General features: G+C 42.5%; 2 protein-coding genes across 2 annotated transcripts in view; one reads left to right on the plus strand and one right to left on the minus strand.

The window, feature by feature from the left end:
- The window catches only part of tmtops2b (teleost multiple tissue opsin 2b), a 51066-nt gene extending 32656 nt beyond the window's left edge, over positions 1–18410 (plus strand). Inside the window, exons 2-4 of the mRNA XM_034213826.1 lie at positions 3545–3870; positions 11020–11253; positions 17627–18410. Coding sequence (XP_034069717.1) covers positions 3545–3870; positions 11020–11253; positions 17627–17797 — 731 coding nt within the window. The 3' untranslated portion in view covers positions 17798–18410. The remainder of the gene's footprint in view (positions 1–3544; positions 3871–11019; positions 11254–17626) is intronic.
- st6gal2a (ST6 beta-galactosamide alpha-2,6-sialyltranferase 2a) overlaps positions 11268–23452 on the minus strand; it is a 60561-nt gene continuing 48376 nt past the window's right edge. Inside the window, exon 7 of the mRNA XM_034213824.1 lies at positions 11268–15114. Within this exon, the coding sequence (XP_034069715.1) occupies positions 14867–15114 (248 nt within the window). The 3' untranslated portion in view covers positions 11268–14866. The remainder of the gene's footprint in view (positions 15115–23452) is intronic.

Raw genomic sequence — 23452 nt, forward strand, 5'->3', positions numbered from 1 at the left:
AGGGCGAAGACCGCGGCTCTCAGGGGGCCGGGCTCGAGGTCGAAGACCACGGCTCACAGAGGGCCGGGATCGAGGGCGAAGACCGCGGCTCTCAGGGGGCCGGGCTCGAGGGCGAAGACCAGAGAGCTCCGGAGGCCGGGCAGGAAGGCGCTGACGGGCCAGCGCCGGAGGCCGGGCAGGACCCGGTATCGGCCGGACAGGAACCGGAGCTGGTGGGACAGGCCTCGGCAGGATCCCCCACGGAAGAGGACCAGGACACGGGATTGGCAGGACCCCCGGCGAGACAGAGGATGGCGGAGCCTCCAACGGAACAGGACAAGGGGTTGGTAGGACCCCCGGCAGGAGAGTAGTCGGCGGGGCCTCCAATGGCACAGGACAAAGGGTTGGCAGGACCCCCGGCAGGAGAGTAGTCGGCGGGGCCTCCAACGGCACAGGACAAAGGGTTGGCAGGACCCCCGGCAGGAGAGTAGACGGCGGGACCTCCAACGAGACAGGACAAAGGGTTGGCAGGACCCCCGGCAGGAGAGTAGATGGCGGGACCTCCAACGGGACAGGACAAAGGGTTGGCAGGACCCCCGGCAGGAGAGTAGTCGGCGGGACCTCCAACGAGACAGGACAAGGAGCTGGCAGGACCCCCGGCAGGAGAGTAGACGGCGGGACCTCCAACGGGACAGACATACGATTGGTAGGACCCCCGGCAGAGGAGTAGTCGACGGGGCCTCCAACGGGACAGGACATGGAGTTGGCAGGACCCCCAGCGGAACCTCCAACGGACCAGGACATTGGGTAGGGACTTGAGACGAGACTCGAGAGGGGAACCAAGGGGGAACTCGAGAGGGGACTAGAGGAGAGAGGAGAGACTAGAGGAGGGACTAAAGGAGGAACTAGAGAAGGGAACTCGAGAGGGGACTCGCGAGGGGAACTAGAGAGGGGACTAAAGGAGGGACTAGAGAGGGGACTAAAGGAGGGACTAAAGGAGGGAACTCGAAAGGGAACTGGAGAGGGAACTCGAGAAGGGACTCGAGAGGGGACTCGAGAGGGGACTGGAGAGGGAACTGGAGAGGGGACCGGAGAGGGGACTCGAGAGGGGACCCGAGAGGGAACTCGAGAGGGGACCCGAGAGGAGACTCGAGAGGGAACCAGAGAGGGGACCCGAGAGGGAACCCGAGAGGGGACCCGAGAGGGAACTCGAGAGGGGACCCGAGAGGGAACTCGAGAGGGGACCCGAGAGGGAACTCGAGAGGGGACCCGAGAGGGAACTCGAGAGGGGACCCGAGAGGGAACTCGAGAGGGGACCCGAGAGGGAACTCGAGAGGGGACCCGGGTAGGAACTTGAGAGGGGACCCGGGTAGGAACTTGAGGGGACTCGGGTAGGAACTTGAGAGGGGACTTGAGAGGGGACTTGTGTCAGTCGGTACGCCGACAGGACACAGGGAGCTGGCGTCGTCAGGGGAGCCAGCAGGAGACGAGGTGCTGGAGTCGGCCGGTACGCCGACAAGACTCGGGGAGCTGGTGTTGGCTGGAGAGCCAACAGGAGACGAGGTGCTGGAGTCGGCCGGTACGCCGACAAGACTCGGGGAGCTGGTGTTGTCTGGGGAGCCAGCAGGAGACGAGGTGCTGGAGTCGGCCGGTACGCCGACAAGACTCGGGGAGCTGGCGTCGGCTGGGGAGCCAGCAGGAGACGAGGTGCTGGAGTCGGGACCATGACTGCTGGAGCCGGTACTTGAGCCGGAACCATGGCTGGAACTGGGGCCGGAACCATGGCTGCTGGGCCCGGTACTTGAGCCAGAATCATGGCTGGAACTGGGGCCGGAACCATGGCTGTAAGGTCCGGAGCTGAAGCCTGGATCATGGCTGTGTGGGCCGGTTTTGGAACCGGAAACATGGCTGCTGGGGCCGGCACTGGAGCCGGAACCATGGCTGCTGGGCAAGGAACCGGAACACGGATCCATGGCTGTGTGGGGTGGTACTGGAGCACGGTACCATGGCTATGTGGGATGGTACTGGAGCACGGAACCATGGCTGCTGGGTCCTGTACTGGAGCCGGAACCATGGCTGCTGGGGCTCGGGCTGCTAGCCTGGCCTTGCAACGACTCCTCTTAGCAGCCTCCTGAATACTCCGTGGACCTCCATAAGCCTGACGAGTTCCGGAATACGACTCCTGGACAGGAGCAGTAACTGGGGCAGAAGCACGGGTTGACTTCAGGCGGAACCCACCAAGGCGTATGGTGCCAGGTTGGGAATTGGGAGACAGGGAGCTAGCATGCCTGGAATCACATGCTTGAAGGAAGTCCAAAATCCAGTCAGGTAAAAACTCAACAAAACATGGTTTCTCTGCTGCCAACCGGAGCGCCTCTACCAGAGCGGCCCTCTTCTGCCGAACACTGGACGCTCCCTTCCACCAATCGAAGCAGCAAGCCAGATAGAAGGTTAAATGCTGTAATTCAACCTCCCATGGATCATCTGCTGGGTCCATGTTGTGGTCGGTTCGTTCTGTCACGGTGTGTGAAGCAGGTAGGACCCAAATGCAGATTAAAGTGAAAGTTCCTTTATTTCAAGGCTAGGTGATAACAACGACAAAACAGAACACTCACCGATGAACAAGTCATGACAAAAGACGAACCGACAAAGACAGACAGAAAAACCAGAACTTAAATACACACAAGACTAATCACAGAAACAAGACACAGGTGAGGAGGGAGGAGAAAACACAGGGACACCAGGTGAACACAATCGGGTAAATTAGACACACCAGGGAAACTAACGACCGGGAACCACAGACAGATTTAAACAAGACACAACGCAGACAGAAACAGGCAAGACAGGAAGTGAAGACCTTTCAACATAAAACATGAAACAAGACAAGACAAAACACCATAAAGACAGATCGTGACAGTATCAAATCAAATCAAATCAAAATGTATTATAGCCCCAAATCACAAGAAATGCCTCAAAGGGCTGTACAAAGCAAAAACAAAATACAAACGTCATAGCATAAAAATTATAAAAACATTATACATCAACATAAGTATTGCCATGTGATAAAATCATGTGACTAGAGTGATGATATTGATGAACCGAAACTAGGTGATGACAATTATTTTACAAGGAAGACAGATGCGAAGAGATGGGTTTTGAGTTTGCTTTCAAAGGAGTCAAGGGAAATAGCTTCGCGGATCTGATATGGAAGACGATTCCAACGGAGAGGTGCTCGGAATGAAAATGCTCTGCCACCTACGGATGATTTTTTAATTCTGTGGATGGAAAGGAGACTGGCATTATGTGATCGTGGGAGCCTGGTAGATATGTGCGGGGTAATTAATGATGACAGATACAGACGTACTAGTCCATGTAAGATTTTTAAGGTTAATAGTCAAATCTTGAAGTCAGATCTTATGTGAATCGGGAGCCAATGCAATTAAATGAGAACAGGGGTGATATGATGAAATGTTCCGGTTCTGGTTAATATTCTGGCGGCTGTGTTTTGAAAGTACTGTCCTGCAGAGGCCCACTCTCACTTCACTGCTTCTCTGTTTGTTTCCAGGTATTGTGTCGCTCATCTCTCTGGTGATCCTATCCTACGACCGCTACAGCACTCTGACTGTTTACAACAAGCGTGGGCCAGACTACCGAAAGCCCCTGCTGGCCGTTGCGGGCGCCTGGCTGTACTCCTTGTTCTGGACGGTGCCCCCTCTGCTGGGATGGAGCAGCTACGGCATCGAGGGGGCGGGAACCAGCTGCTCCGTGTCCTGGACGGTCAAAACGACCCAGTCGCACGCTTACATCATCTGCCTGTTCACTTTCTGCCTGGGCCTACCCATCCTGGTGATGCTCTACTGCTACAGCAGGCTGTTATGGGCAGTCAAACAGGTAGGGACTAGGGAGACATACAAGTCTGACTGTTTATGTTATTTTTCTGTCTGATGGCAAAACACATATTGCTCGAACCGATCCTCCGCGAACAAAATATAACTTGCACAAACTCTAGGCTTCAAAGAGGATTAAGAATATGTTTGAGTTTATTTATACACAAGAACAGCAGGTGGTTACAGTTGCCTCACTTCATTTAAAAAATGTATTTAGAACTCCAACAGCGTCCAGAGAGTTTCACAACATCAATAGAAAACCTTTCAAATGTGAGGTGCACAAAATGCGTTCTCAAATAGCAGCCTCATAAAAAAGGGATGCATTTTGGTGCCTAAGGGGGTGGAAGGGAAGTGGAGGAAGAAGAAGCAACCATACTTCTTTTGATCGAATATTAATACACTATCTTCAGTATATTTCATACAGTCTTCACCCTCTAAAAGACTTATAAGACTCTTTGTATGGGATCACGGTGTGCACATTTCAGACATGTTTCTGGTATTTTCTAGCACCAAGAAATATAGAGAAAACGGCCGGGAACACTGCCAAAGGGAGCCGCTCCCCCCTCTTGGGTTGGCATGTGATTCTCTCGTGATGAATCCCAAAATAGAAGCAATACCCCCAGCGTTGATGGGATTTGTTCCTCAATTTTAGTTTGACTGCATAACAATAACACAACTAATAGATTTATATCAGCGTATGTTTTGCTGGAGGTTTGTCAGACTTTTCCCATGCACCTCACACAAAGTAAGTGAAACTGTGCTATAAATGATAAATCCCTACTCTGCTTCTACACCACTTTCTATCTTTCAAGTACATTAAATGAAAGTATTAGCATGCATTGATTTTAAAAAAAGCTGCCCTGAACACAACAACACACAGATTGTATTTTCATTTATCATGGTCAGGCACATTTTGAGTATCTATTGCAGTGACTGGTGCATTGGGTTTTGGGGAAAGACTTTACCTGCGGTTAAGCAAATAATTTGGTCTCCCAGGGATAGAGACGGTTTATTCCTGAGAGCTGAAGGGGTCTGCAGCGCAGGGGATTATCCCAGAATGATGCTGTTAACAGCTGCAGGGACAAAGCTTAATACCACTCACACATCTTCTCACTAACAAAGACAATAACAACCTCTGACTCCTAAGAGGGAGGAGGAGTCGCTGCTGTCGAGCTGCACAGGTCTAATGTTCTCTCTTTTCAAAATTAAATCACACTCTTTGCTCAACCTTCTTTTCAAAGTGCCCTTCACCTGTGATTAACACTGTGGAATTGGTTTCAGCTCAGTGTCATTATCTTTTCTTCAGGCGCTATTCGAACCACTTGTGCTGTCCTAAAAATGGTTCGCCATGGTCATTTAGCATACTTACCTTCCTTATTAGGAATAACATAATTAAAGCTAAAGATTTCACGTCATGCTGACTCACAGTGTAATTGATGTTGTGCAATTAGCAGCGCAGTTTAAAACCTCCAGTAGTCTACGTGTGAACAAATGACTAAACCTAAATGGCAGCCATATTTTAAGACAAGAATCAGCCAAGGGAAACTGGATGTTCTCTCAACAGAAAGGTCACACACTGACAGTGTTTTGGTGCTTGTGAAACAACCTGTTGACTTAGAAAATGTATTATTTTTCTTAAGACTTTAAGAAGCAGCTCTGTCTCTGCAGCATTCAAATTAAACAAACCCACAAAGCATCAACACAGAAAGCAGATTCTTTATAGAATAATGCAAATATGAAATTACATAACCAGGTAATAATTCATGCGCAAAACACCGTATATCTTGACTCATTCCTCACATAGCAGACATATACTGTACATTCCTGTATATATAGGGTGTATTAAAGGGATTGTGTTGTGAGGTCTAGCCTTGGCTGCTAAAGCTGGCCTGTATTGTGTCTTTATTGTTGTGTGTTTATAAGGAAGGCCTACCTGTTCTAGTAAAGAGATTTAGATCTTTGTGAGAGGATAAATGCAAAACATTTTCCATTCATTTTGTTCCTACAAAGAGATCAATTCCTTTGAGCAATATCAATATAAGTGTTGGTTGGCAAAATCCTCAGCCCTTTTTTCTAAGCACCAATCACAGCCTGAAAAAAACAGCCATGTTAAGGATTTGTTATGAAATGGTTGTACAGTTTGATTTGGCTGAAAAGGCTTTGCTCTTTGAGGGAGCGCTCTGGAAATATCAGAGCAGCAACAATTCGGCGGGGAAAACAAACCCGTATGCAAAAAAACAGGCACGGACAATATATCTGAACAACAGCATGAGAAGTTCAGCACATGGAGTAAAGCAAAGGTCATGCTGGTTGAGGGAAATGCAGCATCAGACCGTATTGGTGGTGTGAAAGTGATAAGTGGATATAAGGGAAGCTGAGTGTATGAAAATGATTGGGTGTCATTCGCCAGCTCGTATCCGAGTAGCTGGTCAAAGAGTCGCTGATTGTGAAGTATGAATGAAAGCTAACAGCAATCTGCTTATCCGGGCTCAGCATTTCAAAACTGAACTGATCATAAAAGTATTGTTAACTTCCGGCTTTGGGAGTAACGGATAACATGTAAGAAAACAGGAAAAAGGTAACTGTTTTAGAGTTACTGTCAAGGTAGGGTATGTGCAATTTGACGGACACTATGCATAGGTGCAATAGGGAAAGTGCAATATTTGATTTGTGTATGAATACAAATGGGAAAAGTGCAATATTTGATTTATGTATGTGCAATAGGGAAAGTTCTGTACCTGTATGTTTCTTGTTTGTTTCTTTTCCATGTGATATGTGATCCTGTTCTGTATCTATGACTGATTGTCCTAAATGTTTTATGTTTATTATCTCGATGCCCGAGACAAATTTCTCCTATGGGAGACAATAAAGCTCTATCTAAAATCTAAGGTAAGGTTGGACCCAAACGCAGTAAGAGAGGGAGGCAGGAATAGATAACCAAAATCAAGCTTTTAATTAAGAAAAAGCTGATGACAAAAAAATAAGGGGAACCAGGCAAAACAGCTGAATACAAAAATAATAATTGAATACAGACCGGGTGTGGGAATCAGGGGAATAAGCATGAGCCGGAACAATAGGAATCAGGCAGGTACGAAAAACACTTCACATCAGGAACAAAGCAGACGGACTGACTGTAAACACAAGGGGGGGGAAGGCTTATATGCAAGACTAATCACAAAGAAAAGACACAGCTGGGGAGGGGAGGCAAAACACAGATGAACCAGGTCAACCAATCAGGTCATCAAACACAGACAGGAAGTAAAAACAGACATGACACAAGGGGTAAACCCTTTTAAAATAAAAAAAGACAGAAATCACAAAGACTAAGTCCACGAGTGTTACATAGAAAAGGATATAATGAGATTTGAGGTCAATTCTAAAATTGGGGATTACAACTAATAATGAGCATATTGCGTTTGATTCAGATTCTATTCCTTCTTTGAATGTAATCTACATACATATAACTGAATTTGCTTTATGGTTTTCACTTTCTTTGGTTCATTTCCTTTTTAATTCAGTAGGTGAACCTATATGTTCATAACATAGTGTGAGAGACCTTGACTGTATGGAGCATTCTCTGTCAGCTCAGTTTTTATGTATGCTTTTTTAAACTGAAGTATGTGCTCACGTGTGGGTGTATAGGCTGCCTGAATATGCTTAATGAAAGGCAGGTTTTCTTATTGATAACATCTCTGACTCTTTTCTATGGTAACATTGCTTTGTTATCTTATATAATTCACTTAGGAACAAAGATGGAGTGGTAGATTGAGAGCTTTGCCTTCTGGATCTGCTCTCTCTTCATCGCGAGCCAGAAGGCAAAGCTCTCAATCTACCCGTCTATCCTCTTCCATACTCTCACCAATGGTCCTGAAGGAAGGGTCATGACTGAAAGAATGAGATTAGAAGCAGCCAAAATGGGTTGGAAAATGTATGGATATAATATACTGAAGTAAAAAACATTTAATGCATATTTTATTTCTATTGTATTGGCATTTGATATTGAGGGAATCCAAAAGTAACAGGACATAATCAGGTTACATTACTCCTTATATTTTGATACTCACATTACTGATTACTTTTCTTACAGGTAACTAGAAATTGTAACAGAGTAAAGTTACTCTTCCAACCCCGGTTATGTTAGGATACCGCGCAGCCACTTAGGGTTTAAAACAAATCTATTTTAAAGTGTGTTATGTCATCCAAAAGTGAAGTCTATGAGCTGAGTGACAGCCGGCGGAGGCCAGCGGGAGATGCGCATTGGACCACACAACGCATAACTAAACCCAGAAGCTAGAATTAATCACTTGGGGAGCAATTTTTATTAAAGTGCATATAGACATCCATCTGGAAACCTTGACGGCAAAAAGCCTCTTGGGGCAGGAGATATTATTTTTTGGGTTTAAATGTAGCCAGCGAATATCCAAACCATCTTCCTTTACTGTGTGCTGCTCATTGGTGACAGTGAGTGGGCATGCTTCTGCCAAATCAACAACACAGATACAACATTCAGTATACTTTGTTTTGTCCATTCTCTCATCATAATGACATGTTAATAATAATATAATAACACATATTTGATTGACGTAAGGTGTGTTAAATCATTGTCGGGGATAACGGAGGACCTTCTTAACTTATTATGATTGACCTGGCAATTTTTGTATTTAATTTGTTGACTACACTCTCTGTTGGCTGAGATATCCAACATGTTATCTTTCGCCATTACACGGCTTTGTGGAATACTCGATTTTAATTGGTCAATTTGGACATTACAAAGACTATTAATAATTACTGTCGTTGCTAAGGAGAAGAGACCATTTCAATTCAACGTCAGCTGTGAAACAAACATTAGTTTTCTCCGTCAGAAAACACCAAGAAATGTGTGATGTGAAGTTTATGTGTTTCCTATTGTGTGTGTAATGCTTTTCAATGGGTTTCTGGCAAGGTTATAGTTTTTTGGCCGTTTTTTTATTGAATTAGGCAGGTTTTAAATTGTGATTCGGATGGAAAATATTAATCTGATCCGTCAACACAGTTAGCAGCCCAAGTAGCGATATCAGACGCAACAAATAGAGCTGGGATTGAGAGATTAAATGATGTCCGGATATTTTACAATGAGCCAGTTTACAAGCCTATAACAAGCTTAATTGTCTGTCAGACGATAAGCAATGGGTTGTTAGATTACATTTTGGCCAATGCGTTCCTCCTCTTTTGCTCTCCACACAAACTGCTTACAGCTAACGCCTGCTTAAATGTGATTGGTCGTTATTCCTTGGACTACATTGCCTCCTTATTATCCGCATGAATGCAGAATCTGCTTATAAAGATTAAAAGGGCTAACTTTCGAGTCAACAACCAGTTCATAAGATACGTCCATGGAACTGATACAGTGCCCCATTTATTTGCAAATGCATGCAGCAAAAGGCTCCTTGCACTTCCCTGTGATGATGAATGACAGCACAATTATTGCACTCAACCCAATCGTGCATGTTACAAGGGGGGGGGAACAGTGAATTATATGTTCAACTTCCTTTTTCAAACACAAGTGAACTGGACTTCCCCTGCATGAGTAATTACCTCATGTTATTAAAGTAATCACATACATTAGCAGAGCTGAGCTGAGTTCCAGATGTCCTGCTAAATCCCCTGGTGGTCGTTAAAACTGGGGATCATTTGCATCAAGTGTGTGAGAGTCTCAAATGAGGTTGTAAAAAGGTACTGGGCTCAGCTGACTGAGGGTATCATGAAGTGACGCTGCTTTCCAACTCTTTCATCCAAACAGCAGAAGGGTGAAGAAAGGGAGAATAAAGAGAGCCTTCTGTGTGTGAGGAGATCCACAGAATGGTGTCAAGATAACTTTAATTGGATTAGGGTTAAGATGCAGTTAGATTAATCCTCTTGAAAAATACATTTCAAGAGACAAAAGTAGATTAAATGTGTACACTGATATAAAGGGAGATATAATGCACACTGGGTGTCTAAATTGGCTTTAGTCAGTTGATTAATCGCACAATTGTAATGGAATTTGCACCATTGAAGTACAATATCAACGTAGGCGAGTCCTGCTTTATTACATAATGCTCGACTTCTCTTCCATAGTGCCCCTGTGTCAACATCCTATTTCAAAACCTGTATTGTTTTGAAGCGTGTTTCTACATTAACATCAATCAAGACAAAAATACTTAAGCATATACTGCAACTAATGGGAACTTAAACATACAATTCATAAATATTTTCAGGTTCATATTTGTGTTTTGTTTCTCTACTGTGACATGTTTACATGTTTTATTCTTCTCATACTGCCTATGCTGCAGCACCTCTTTTCACCCTCTGTCTGAAACCAGAGCCCAGAAAACCTAGAAAAAACATGGGCCCCTTCAAAAGTAACACACTCCAACAGTTTTAGTGACTTCCTATAGCATTACACCTGTGAAAAGGGATCCACACTCTGGCTCCATATCGATGTCCCTCTTTACAATGTTCAATCATGATTGGTGATCTTCAAAAAAACCAAGACAAAACACAAGCACTCAGATGAAGTGTGTACTTTTTTTTATTGAGCAGAAACAAAAGTGTTTTCAGCAGGAAGCAATCAGTGCAGTGTCTGCTAAAAATGTATTTTGTTGTCACGACGTGCACTCGAGCCACTTTTCACAAGACCTTGTATTGATCTTGAAGAAGGCTTAAGGGTATAGTGTAATTTGAATTAAAGAGAAACTCACGTGGAGCCAGAGTGTGCAAAGCCTTTTTTTTCTACAATACAAATAATCACTTTCTTACAGTTGCATTCTAGATCAGTGCAACGCAAGGACCAATTAATATTCTCATTAAGAATTCCTTTGCTGAAGCTCAGATGATGAAATTAATTACAAATTGTTCACATCTTTCTTTCTCTGGAGAATTCATAACAGCTTGTGCATTAAGGGAATCTTGGATGTCAGCACACTAATTGAAAGTTTATGAAAGAAAAGTTGTGTAAGCCTCCCACTGCAGTGAAATGAAAGAAAATGACTAGCTACCAAGAAAGTGATACTTAAATTGCAGCTGTCACCCTCTGACAGAAAGTACTTTTAAGTCAAAGGAGCACTTCAGGAATAAAGAAAAGAGCCATTTAAAAGACTAAATCTTCACTTTGTGTCCTGATTCTTTCTCACAGGTGGGTAAGATTAGAAAGACGGCAGCGCGGAGGAGAGAGTACCACATCCTGTTTATGGTTCTGACCACAGCGGCCTGCTACATGCTGTGCTGGATGCCGTACGGCGTGGTGGCCATGATGGCAACATTCGGCCCCCCAAACATCATCAGTCCTGTGGCCAGCGTGGTGCCCTCGCTGCTGGCCAAGAGCAGCACCGTCATCAACCCTCTCATCTACATTCTCATGAACAAACAGGTGAGGCAGCACCGTTCAACATGTCCAACAGCTTTATTTACACAGTAAACAAAGACAAATTACAACAGCTGAAATCATACAAATGGTCTATTTAAATACCAATTCAAGTGTAAGAAGAGAATTCACTCACAAATCAAAGTCAAGAAGAACACCCCAAGGCTGTTTGAGAGTGAGGCATTCACTCTCATTATGTGCAGTCATGGATGCTGCTTTATTGAGCGAGGAGAACTGCAGCAACCTGCAGGAGTTAGATGTACAAATCAATGTGGAACAATCCTTTAGAGGCAGTGTGGTGCACAAATTCCCACAATTCTGAGTAAAAACATCTAATGAAAAATAGGCCTCAAGAGAAAAAAGTGGATAGAAAGAGGCTGCGAGGGCAACGTAATAAACAGCGACTGCAAATAGGTTCTCTCATCCCTCATGTTACAGCATACTGCCCGGTATTTAATTCTGGCAATCAAATTGCTAATCAAATTCCACCTCAATCATCACAGAGAGGAGCATTCGCACCTGCTATTACTCTCATTGCACCCAGCAAAGACATCATTAAAGATGGGATTTGGCACAATATTCAGAAGGGAAGATGAAGTTGCCAAAACGCATTGCACTGAATCTAATGCTCCCTGGGAATTACCAATAGCTGCACCGCAGCTTAATGGGATTTCCCTGTCCACAAGCATGCACTAATATCCGCAAAACACCACTTAAAAAAGAATCTTATAGCATAATCGCCTCTCACAGCATTAATGACAATGGTGCCTGCACGGTACAGCACGGACAGTTTGAGACTCTTAGCCCTGATCCTGATTTGCATGCTCTGTGCATTGAAAAGTAATCCAAGTTACTGGAAATATACATGTACAATATGTTCAGGGTGTTTGCACCTTCAGTGTGTTACAATCACAAGCAATTAAACATTTGATCATTTATCTGGACAAAGGAACATAAGACCCACAGCTCAGCTGGAAACCTGCATGATTCAAAATGAATGATAAATCTCCTTAAGCTTCACAATGATCTGTTAAGACTGTTTTTTTAAATCTCCGTTATAGTCCTCTAATAGTTTCATACTTTACCAGGTTCCTTGTTTCAATACTCTTCCTATGACCTGCCAGACAAACCACCTGAAACTGGGGCTGGGTATCAAACCTTCTCCACCGTTTGCATTTCAAAATGGTCCACAACAACCGAGTATTAAAACTGTCGAGTAGGGCTGGGCGATATAATCAAATACTTATCGTGAGACCGACTGTTTTTACACAATTTGCACTGCTTTCTGGCAATATTAGATTTACAGAATTTTGCATCAATGTGATGAAATATCTTTGTTATGTATGTAATTCACTGAATTAGTCATTCCCATCTGGTTATTTTGTCTACCCCATCTGCTGCTGGCTGTGGTAAACCTAGCTAAATGTAATGCTGTATAATGAAACCTCCTTTATTCATGAAGGTAATAATCTAATATTAGAGGATTTGATCCAATTGCATGGTCATTTTGGAGGCTGTAGTTTAGTTGGTGATGTCTAATTGTAGTACATTAGAGAGACATCTCAGTTTTTCATAATTAGTCCATTTATTTTATTGAATTTCTATTTGTTTTAGCAGTGTTTACCATATGATTTAGCAACCGGGTGTAGTTTCCAATCAGAATTTCCAGAACATTTACTTTATAATGATACGCAGTATATCAAATTTGCAATACAAAATACCATAATAGAGGTTTACTTAAATGGATATTGCCCACCCTGACTGTCAAGTATCAAAATTGGTGCCAAATACTTGTTCAGGTACTTTTTTCCTTTTGATCAGGTGCTTCCCCAGTTATAAAAATGTTTTTGTAGAAAAAATGAGAAATGCATTGTTTTGGTATCAGCAAAGTATTTGTTTTTTGCAAAACGGATACAGTTCAGGTGATACCCAGCCCTACTCTACATCAATGTTAAGCCCCAGTATCATCTACACACTAGTATTACTACTTCTACTGTTATTCTAAAGCCATCTAATTCAACATACATCAGGATATTCAAAAGCAACATTTCCGAGACACGTTTTCACATCTTATATCAATCCACAACCAATGGCACAAGAACATTTTGTAGAATAACAACACAAATCTCAGTTATAGGCAAGATTTTTCTGACTGTCTGCAGCAGAATCACAACCAATCGTCCTCTCCACACTAAACTACAACCTCTAGATCGCAGATGTGGCACTGATTGACTGTAAACGTAAAAAAAGCATCCTAGCGTGAGACAATGCAAACCTGCTCCCATAACCGGTTCAAATTCCTCCTTTATAATGGTCTCCGCTTTGAGCTGCCTACGGTACAACCCAGTATTAAAAGGATTCAGGAAATATGAGACATTAATAGTCGTAGGAAATGAGCTTCTGGCTGTTACATGACAAAGAAATAACCCTGCACATACGCAGACTACATGTACAGCAGTGGTGAGCTCCAGGGAGGGTTTCACGCAAAGGGGAAATTACATTCAATAACGAGTGAACCATCTGACCGTCGAAGAACAGGGGCGGGAGATCGCTGAAGCGTGGTGGAGAAAACCGCTGACTTCAGCAATATCTACTGTGTCACACCTCTCACTGCAATTCAACTCACCGTTCCTGCAGTCCCGGTATGAAGCTAGACTGTGTGTACCTGAACAGACACAAGGCAGCCCGAGGAGAGTGTTCAGGCGACCGCGAGGCACAGGGTTTCCGCTGTTCGGCTCTTTTTGGCCACATTTACTTTAAAAAAAAAAAAAGTTACTATAACTGAACCCACAAAGGACAACCAGGACGTTCCTCCCTGTGGGGTTTTAAAGTGAGAGACAGGCTTCTTGACACTGAATGATTATCCACTCTGAAGTGTGAACAAGGAGGTTGGCATGCACAGGAGAGTAATTAAGCAGTGAGTGTGAAAGAAGCCCCTTCCTGACAGCACTGATGAACTTATTTCACAACGAGATGTCAGGGGAATGTCAAAGAGGTGATGAAATGTACGGCGGTGACACCATGTCTCCATGTTTGCAGACACGTCTTTAACACATATCTCCTGTTGCCGCGTGTGTTTGTGTCTGTTGGATTTATGACATTCAGCGTGGATGACTTCTTTATTTATTCACAACCCTTTGGACCAGTAAAAAAGAAAGGAACAAAAATCACAGATATCCACTGTTTTGAACAGTGGCATTTCCTTTAAGTGGAGACCCACGCATACTATTGAAAAACACAGAGTTTACACCATTGAAACACACCCAGTTATTGAAAATTCACTTCTTCTATCTAAAAACTGATCTGTTGCTACCCTAGTCAGCTCCACCGCTAACATGGCTCAGCTAAAGCAGAGAGAACGTCTTTTCCAGATCCTTCCTGGAGACTCTTTCAGGCAGTCTCTGGTCTAGTAAACCAATTTATTGAAGACAAGTTCCTTCAGAAGCCTCCATGTTGATCCCTCCCTGGAGCGCTATGGCTTATGTTCTTCAAGGGTCTAATTTGAAACTTGTAAGCGCCAGCCTCCGTGTCTCCAGTGGCTTTATTGCACCTCTCCCTTAGTCAGCCAGAAAAGGCCGGAGTGTGTGTTTGTTTGGCTCAGAGGGTCAGGTTTCATTTCTCAGATGTCACAGTTGACGGTGCTGAAGCCCGGCAGAGAGACCCGCCCCTTCCTCCTGAGGTCCCGCTCGGGCCCCGTGTTGATGCGCTGGATCAGGCTCTTCTCGTACAGCAGGGGGTGGTAGGCTCCCAGCGTACAGGCGGCGTCATAGTAACGCTCGTGGTAGTGGCACAGGTCCGTCTGCCTCATGGAGGGAATGTACTCGTACACGTGCACCTGCTCGCACAGCGCCATCATCACGAGGATGCCTGCAATGGAGAGAGAGAGAGAGAGAGAGAGAGAGAGAGAGAGAGAGAAGAGAGAGAGAGAGAGAGAGAGAGAGAGAAAGAGAGAAGGTCAGGTATTCATGTTGAAAATAATAATAAAGCTTAAGATTGGAAAAAAGCTTTAACATAAATAAATCAATACGTTGTTAGATGTTGAAAGCTAAATTATAGGCTGCCATTTTATTCTTTCTTCTCTAAAATTGCATCTATTATCATAAGAGGTTAAGCAGAGAGCAGTATGCTTCTTCATGGGTTTATTTGTTTACATGCACACAGTGTTACATTCACACATGAAAGCCTCCCAGTACAATCCATATGATCTGCAGAGCAGCTAAAGGTTTGACATTCAGGGAAAATAAATTGTGTTTACTTTCTTGCTGAGAGTGAGATAATAGGATTTCCTCCTGCAATATGATGTTAAAGGCAACAGCTGGTTAGCGTAACTTGGCATAAAGACTGAAAGCAGATGGGAACCGTTAGCCTGGCTGTCAAAAGGTACACACATCCACCTGCCAGCACCTCACAAGCTCACACATTTTGTTTTTATCCTGACACAAAAGAAAACCACAGGCAACGTAAGGATAGGGATTGGACTTTTTTCAGAACAGTGACGTTCATTAATAACAAGGATGACAACTCTTCCTCCCCGTTTCCAGACTTTATACTAAAATAAGATAATTGGTTGACGCCTCTATTGTTGTTTTCACTGGACAGATATGAAATTATTGTCAATGTTCTCATTTCACTCGCTCACTTATCTATGAGAAAAGACAAAAACAGGTGATTTTTTTGTGGTGATGAGTGGCTTGTTTTCAAGATATCAACCCAGATCGTACATTTTCTCTTGACACCACTCGGGTTTCTATTGACATGGAGTCCTGCTGTCGCTGTCTTTTTGTCATCACTTCGCCATGAACTCAACACCTCCTGCCTTCAGTTTCAAATGTTGTCCTAACTGGCCTTTCCAATGTACCCATATGTCCAGTTTACAGTTCATGTAGCTGCCCTCCCAGTACAGATATAGCCTAGCATGAAAGTGCATCAATACTAAAATGCACATGTGATTAAAAGGAGTGCAAAAAATGTATTCGCCTCCCTCAGCATCTGCTAGGTGTTTTCCTTTGAGATAAGCCTTCTTCATAAAGTCTCACACGGTGTTTCACCGGGCAGTGCAAATGTGCAAATGTGATTATACTGTAAGTGCAAATGTGGAGTTGGGCTGTGCATGCATGCTCAGCAAAACCTTCCTTAAGATAAAGATACAAATAGAACTGAATGCATAATGAATTAAGCGTTCGCCTGCCTCAGCATGGTAGTTTCATACAATGTGGCACGCTGCCAACACACAGAGCAGTCAGCTCACATATTCTTTTTTGTTATCCTTTGTTGTTTTTCACACCAACTTGCTTTTGACCACTGCTGCTGATCTCTGTTTATCACTTCCCTCTCTGATGATTGGTATTCTGCTCGCAACTCTCCTCCTTCTCCATTATTGCTCTTCAGCATGATCACAATCACAACAAATCACTACGAGTGGGAGCCTCCCTACAGAATCTATAAGCATCTTGTGGACAAATAGCCGTTTCTCTCCAGCCTGTTTGAAAGCAAGATGGCCCTGTGTTGTTTTCCCTCCTATTTTCTCACAATAAATCAACATGCTGATCGATGTCAATAAATTCACAGAAGACGCAGTTTTTCCAGTAAATCTAATAAGCCTTTGAAACGCAGCCCTAAACAGTTTTCAGTAAAATTACACGAGTACATTTCGCTCATAAATGGACCATTTGAATGTCTTTTCACTTTACCTTGATTTACGCAATTGCACCTGCAGCTAAGCCATCAGAATCAGGACAAAAGTGGCAAAGTAACGGCCATCGCATTTCAAAATGCACCCACGATGACTCACCCCCTAGCAGTACTCAGAAAACACAGAACTGACATACCTTTCAAACTGTGTAGAATGAAGGTCAAAGTAACAAGAACACCTCTGACACCAAGTCTGCGTCATCCTCTCAAGTGGCTTTACTTATTGACAGTGGGGACATGAGTGCACTGAGGCATGATTTCTTCCCAATCGAACTCCAGTCTCTCAAAGCATGAAACAAACCAAGGTCAACCTAGGGCTGCTCAATTAATCGTATTTTAATCGCAATTACGATTTTGGCTTGCAACGATTATGAAAACAACATCATCGAAATAAAACGATTATTTATTTATTTATTCTTTGGTTTTTTTTCAGTTGAATTATATTTAAAGTTCAGGGTAATCAACTGTTAAAAACATACTGTTCACATTTTTTCAATAAATGGATGTTTTCAAAGTAAATGGATAATCGTTTTTAACAATCGTGATATCAATTATTGACCCAAATAATCGAGATTATGATTTTTGCCATAATCGAGCAGCCCTAAGTCTACCCGTAGTTAATGATAGCAGAGAACACTGATGTTGTGCTGGTGAGTTGTGTTCACATTCTCCCGTCTTTCCATCTCAGTTCTACAGGTGTTTCCTGTCTCTGTTTCACTGCAATCGCCAGCCTGCGGATCAGGGCAACACGTCGATGCCCTCGAAGACCACGGTGATGCAGCTGAACCGCAGAGTGTACAGCAACACGGTAGCCTGCACCCCCGAGGTCACAAAGGGACCAGACAGCAGACAGACTTGATGAAACAGAAAGGACTAAGCTTGATAAGCCACACTTGAGACGTGAACTGCCAGGGAATGTGAACTGAAGCATGATGCATCGAGAAAGTAAATGTACTTTATGTGTGAGTTTGTGTTTGTCCTTGAGTTTTGTAAAAAACACAAAAAGTATTAAATATACTGAAGACATGTTTGACAAACACTATATGGCCAAAGCTATGTGACCACTTCAACTTCAACACCTTAAAGAGATTGGTGAACATCTCATTCCTACTGTAAACCTTGATGACTATCTTGCATGGTGTTTGCTGACTTTACTCACAGTCTGTGGGCTTAATGTATCCCAACAAGTGTTTGCAAGGTTATAAATCAGGGCACTCTGCAACAAACTCTGAAAAACGAAGTCTTTATTGTTCTTGCTTTGTTGAAACAGGCCCGAATTAAAAAAAAGTATTGTGCATGACTGGATTTGGATTTTCCATACACATTTGTGGGCGTCTACTTCAGGCCATATAGATTATTATTAACGCAAGAGCACATTGAGGATCAAATCATTTTAGAATAATAGTCTCACAATGAAGTCAACCAAAAAACGTAACCATTTCAAATAATAAATAAAAATAACTTCCAAAATATACGTTATGTTTTATTTTCTTCTCCCCTCAGCCAGAACAAAAACCTAGTGCCTATTCTCTGTTACTGTGCAGTCTGTTAGTCATTGTGCTGACTAGAGTTGTGCTTCTTCAATGTCTTAAATGGATTGATGTACTCATTATCAAACATCTTTTCTTCCTCTTCACTCCAGTTTGTCTCTCGCAGAAAGATCTTACATTTAAATGTCAACCTGTATATACTAAAACGTATGATTTTAATCTGCATGGTAGGCATCCATTTTTATTTCTGCTATACTGTAGGGATTCCTCTTTTGCTGTAGTGGTTTTGTGTCGTGGCATGATTTTGTTGCATGTTACTTCCATGTAATTCTAAATTGATAACACATAGTGCAAACTGTTATTTCCACCTGTATTATGACACATGACTGACAGCTTAGGTCACACCTGTAGTCTCACTCACTGAGTAAAAGGTTTGACAGAGGAGGTTTCAATCATTGAGCTTTTGTACTTTAATGTTCAAAAAGCTCTTCATTTTTCTCATTGTGCTGCATCATCTCTTTTCACCCTCTGTCAGAAACCAGAGCCCAGTCTGCTCCGATTGGTTAGCTGGCTGGCTCTGTTCTGATTGGTCAACCGCTTAGTGATTTCCCGCCCCTTAGCCTATCACGTAAAATGGGTTGGAGCCAATAGCCGATAGAAGCGCAAGTGTTACACACCACAGTACTTTTCCCACTTTAGTTCCGATATAGTTCCGAAATGTTGCGTTCACACCAACAAGAATCCGGGACTAAAATTAGTTCACAAGAACCTTTTCACCCCATTTTCAGTCCCTGCTAGAGAGCAGGGACTTTCGTGGGAGAAAAAGGTTCCTATGTCTGATTGGCTGGGCGGATTGCAAACCACGCCCCGTAAAACTCCCAAAAGGTTTTGTGAAGCCGCCATTTTATTATCCTCGCATTAGCATTATTAGCATTAGCATTAGCCCGGCGCACAAACGCAGAGAGACTAACTTATGGCAACACAAAATAAAACATGGGAGCGGTGGAGATGAGGAGGTGTCGGCGTTCTGGCGATTTACTCGGAAGGCTTCAGTAGAAGCTGCTGGGAGTCCCAGCAGCTTCTACTGAAGCCAGTCCCCAACTCCGGGGACTTCCGGTGGCAGTATACACCGTGAAGTTGTTTGCGACCTGCCAGTAAATCCAAAGCAGAAGAAGAAGAATAAGTGACGTCAGCGGCTTCATTTGCCTAATCCTCCCCCAGGGATTTATTCCGGTGTGAATGCGATCTGTACTTAGTTCATGAGAACAAGAGTTCTCATGAACTAAGTTCTGATGAACCTTTGTGGGAAAAGTACTGCGGTGTGAAAGCGCCTTATGTAAGGGAGGTAAATAAAGGAGTCCAATGGAGGCGTGGCGGGGCGGGCCGGGGGGGGGGGGGGCTTTGCTAACCATTTATATGCACTTAAACCTACTGCACACACTATAGGAAAGGGAAAACCCTAAAAAACATAATAGGGCCTCTTTAAAGGAAGGGAAGCAAAAGGATCTGGATATAGTTGCCAAATGGCTCCTATTTCACCTGCTTTTAGTATCCCACATCAGGAGGGGCCAGGCTGAGATACACTGCGATAACTTAGAGTCAAGGTTTCCAAAAGAACGCCATTAGCTGTGATGTAATGCATGTTGACGTTTTTATTGCAGGATCCAACGTCAGGGAAGTAGGATACACAAACTGATGTTAGTGAATGGCCCGAGTGAAACGGATACCAGGCACATTTGATACAGAAAATGTGATTTAAGCCCATCTAGAAGCTAATATAAATTGTTTGGATGGTAACCCTCAGGGAATGTAAGGGACATAAAGTCATTTTATCGTTTAATTATCATAATAAATATTGCTGTCGAAGAAAACCATTGTGCTGCTGTACTTTCAAAAAAATATGCTGGAGTTTCTTGTGAAAATGGTAGGAAAACATAAAAAAAAAAAAAACGTTTAGCGAAATGCAATTTGACATGTGATGCTCTGATGTGCAACAATGCTGTCAATGGACTCTCTGAGTATTAACAGCTTCAACGTGCCACCGCTCTCTGTCTTCTCTGTGATGCTCATAACAAACTGTTTACATGGTTAAAACCCTGACAACAATTCATTCATAACATACCAGTGTTTATAAAATTGTGTACAACTTTGACTTTGTCTGGTTTTCATGGTGAAAAGTCTGCATTATTCACTTATTATAGATTATACGCAAGATTTATTTTTTATAAGAAAAAAGAAGCATATTGACATTGAAAGCAAATCTGTATAAATGTATTAAAAACCTACATTTTAATGTGACACGACAGTCGGGAAAATGTGTTTTGGTAGATTTATGTTGAAAGAAGACAAATGCCATCATGGCTTCTGACAGATTCCAGTGTCTCTCCTTCCTCCATAAAGGTTACCATAATGACTGTATTACTTCGAAAAGACAAAACGATTACAAATCAATCTCCGATTCCCCATTTTCACTATACTTTGCTGTAACGTCTCAGAAAAATAAATCTAGCTTTGAATAATGAATGCACTTAGTTTGAGCCACTTTGTACAATGCTTCTGCCAAATGAGTGTTAAGAGTGTTTGGAATAAAGACTTCATTTGTGACTCAGTGATTGGCGACGTAGAAACCAGAGTAATTACTATTGAGAGGATGTTTCTAGACAAAGACGGACTCAAATAGTAATGAGGGATTTTGTTTGTGTTTTATGTTTGTGATTATACTGTTTAGTAGAAAACAGTATAATCTGTGCATCTTTACATATAAAAAACAAACGAAGAAACTAAAAGATTCTAGCAAGGAACATTTAGCATTTCATTTTCATTAATAAAAGATGCAAGGATTTAAATTTCACCTGGATTTTTCAATTTTAAGACCTGCTGCCTCTCACTCAAACCATCTAATATTGACTTCCTGCAATCTTTTACTTCAATCAGGAAAACAAAACAGCGGCTAACAGAAGCTCTGCCACTCATAAAACGGCACAACTGTGTTTGTTGATTCAGTCTCAACAGATCAAAGTGTGACCCATGTCTCCTCTGTGGTTAAACTGTGTGAAATCAGTTTGTGTTGTCAATTGTTGTTTGATAGTTCTGTGTATTCTGTTTTGAGGCGTTATCACTTATGCAATGCCTGAAAGACTCATGAGCTGTAGATTCTGATAACCTAATGGTGTGTTGTCAATAATAAATACATTTTTGTGAGGAAGTCAATTTTAAACATGTTTTTCCTGTCCAATATCAAATATGAGCCTTAAGCAAGGATAACATTGAAGGTGAGTATCAGAAAAAGTAATGTCATTCATATAAAATCCGGCTTTTTCAAAGATACTGTTATTCATATTTTTAAGGTAACATATCAAAGGACAATGTCAAAGGGAAACCTATAGAGTGCAATCAACTAATCTTGAGCTTACCCCAACTTTACCAAGCTTTTGAGAGCTTTGGCTATAGTTTCTGTGGATAATTAACATATGTAAAATAGGATCATCCATCTTGAAGCTTGAGAATATGGGCCAAGTCACAAAGTAGATATACTAAATCATTGAAATTCGAAAGATTCACAGAAGACCCAAAATACAACCCAAACAAATAACTGATCCCGATTATTCCGTCAGTCTAAACATTAAATAGGTAGGATACAGTAGATAGACACATATAGAACGTTTGAATTACAATTTATATTCATTTCAGGGAAGAGATATATTTAAGATGCTGCCTCAAAGTGGTTTTGAAACAGACACAAACAATTACATTTTGCTACCAGACTCATTCCATAACTGTAGGCCTCTGCAAACCACACTAAAGCAGGACCATTAAAGTGAATGTTTTTTACCCTTGTTTAAGTGCGTTGGAACAAGGTCAGAAAGTCATTGAGAAAAAACAACATATTTCACTTTTAAAAAACTTCCAAAAGAAGCAAGTGTATTTGGTAATCCTCAGCTCTAAAAAAGAACGTCAGTCGGTGCGTTTACTTTGAAGAATGTTATCATACATAAAACTTTCTTCTATCAAAGCTACTTGAAGAAAAAGCTTGAAGTTTGCTTTTTTTTAAAACAGTAAATCTATATTACCCTTAGAAACTTTGAAAAACATGTTCAACATTCTTTTGATTTCTAAAAGGAAGATAAAAGAAGAATTGTATGCATTTTAAAAAATGTATCCACTCCCACTAGTTTCTTATCTAGGTTACTTTGCTGATCCATGTGAGATAAGAACAAAATTATATCAGAAAAATAATACTCTGAAGAATGTGAGAGTAAAACACAAAATCATTGATATGTACTATGAAGAGGAGGGGCCCAAATATGGTTCCCTGGGGTACACCATATCTTTGGTTTTACTTTGAGATACAATGTAATGTTGCTTTTTCCCTAACATAAAGCTTCTGAACCATCTGACTTGGTTTCAGCTCATCGTTCAGCTATCATTCATTCTTTACGCTTTTATAGTGTGTCTTTCGTCTGCAGCAGGCAGCTCTCAACGATGCTCTAAGCAGCAACTGTACACAAAGCAGCAGACACAGGTATTGACGTGCTGGTGAATGATGCGGCGCATTTAGTAGCGAGAGAGCAAGAAACTTCCAAGGTAAAGGAAAGAGAATTGTACACATTCACCACACAGCACCAAATGGATGATAATGTATTTACGATTACTTTACAGGGTATATGCAGGAATCCTGAAGTCAAATGTAAGACCTTTTAAGACCTTTTTTAAGACCCTTTCCATACATTTTAAGACCTCATCGCCACTTGGAGTTTTAACCGGTTACCTTGGCGACACACTTTACCTCACATTGACCATATACAGTATTGATTGTCCTTCCTCCTTGTCTTCCAACCATTTGGACGCAAACGTGCATTTCCCCATAACGATGTTGTTTAACAACCGGCGTAAACGGACCTCGCACCCTCACTGCTTGATAGCGCGCGAGTCGCGATGTCCTGTTCAGATGACGTCAAACCCAACGGGATGCCATAAATAAACTACACAGAATCACACTACACACCTACGCAATGATTACATTC

The sequence above is a fragment of the Gymnodraco acuticeps genome, unplaced genomic scaffold (genome assembly GCF_902827175.1).
Source record: "Gymnodraco acuticeps unplaced genomic scaffold, fGymAcu1.1, whole genome shotgun sequence".
NCBI lineage: Eukaryota > Metazoa > Chordata > Actinopteri > Perciformes > Bathydraconidae > Gymnodraco > Gymnodraco acuticeps.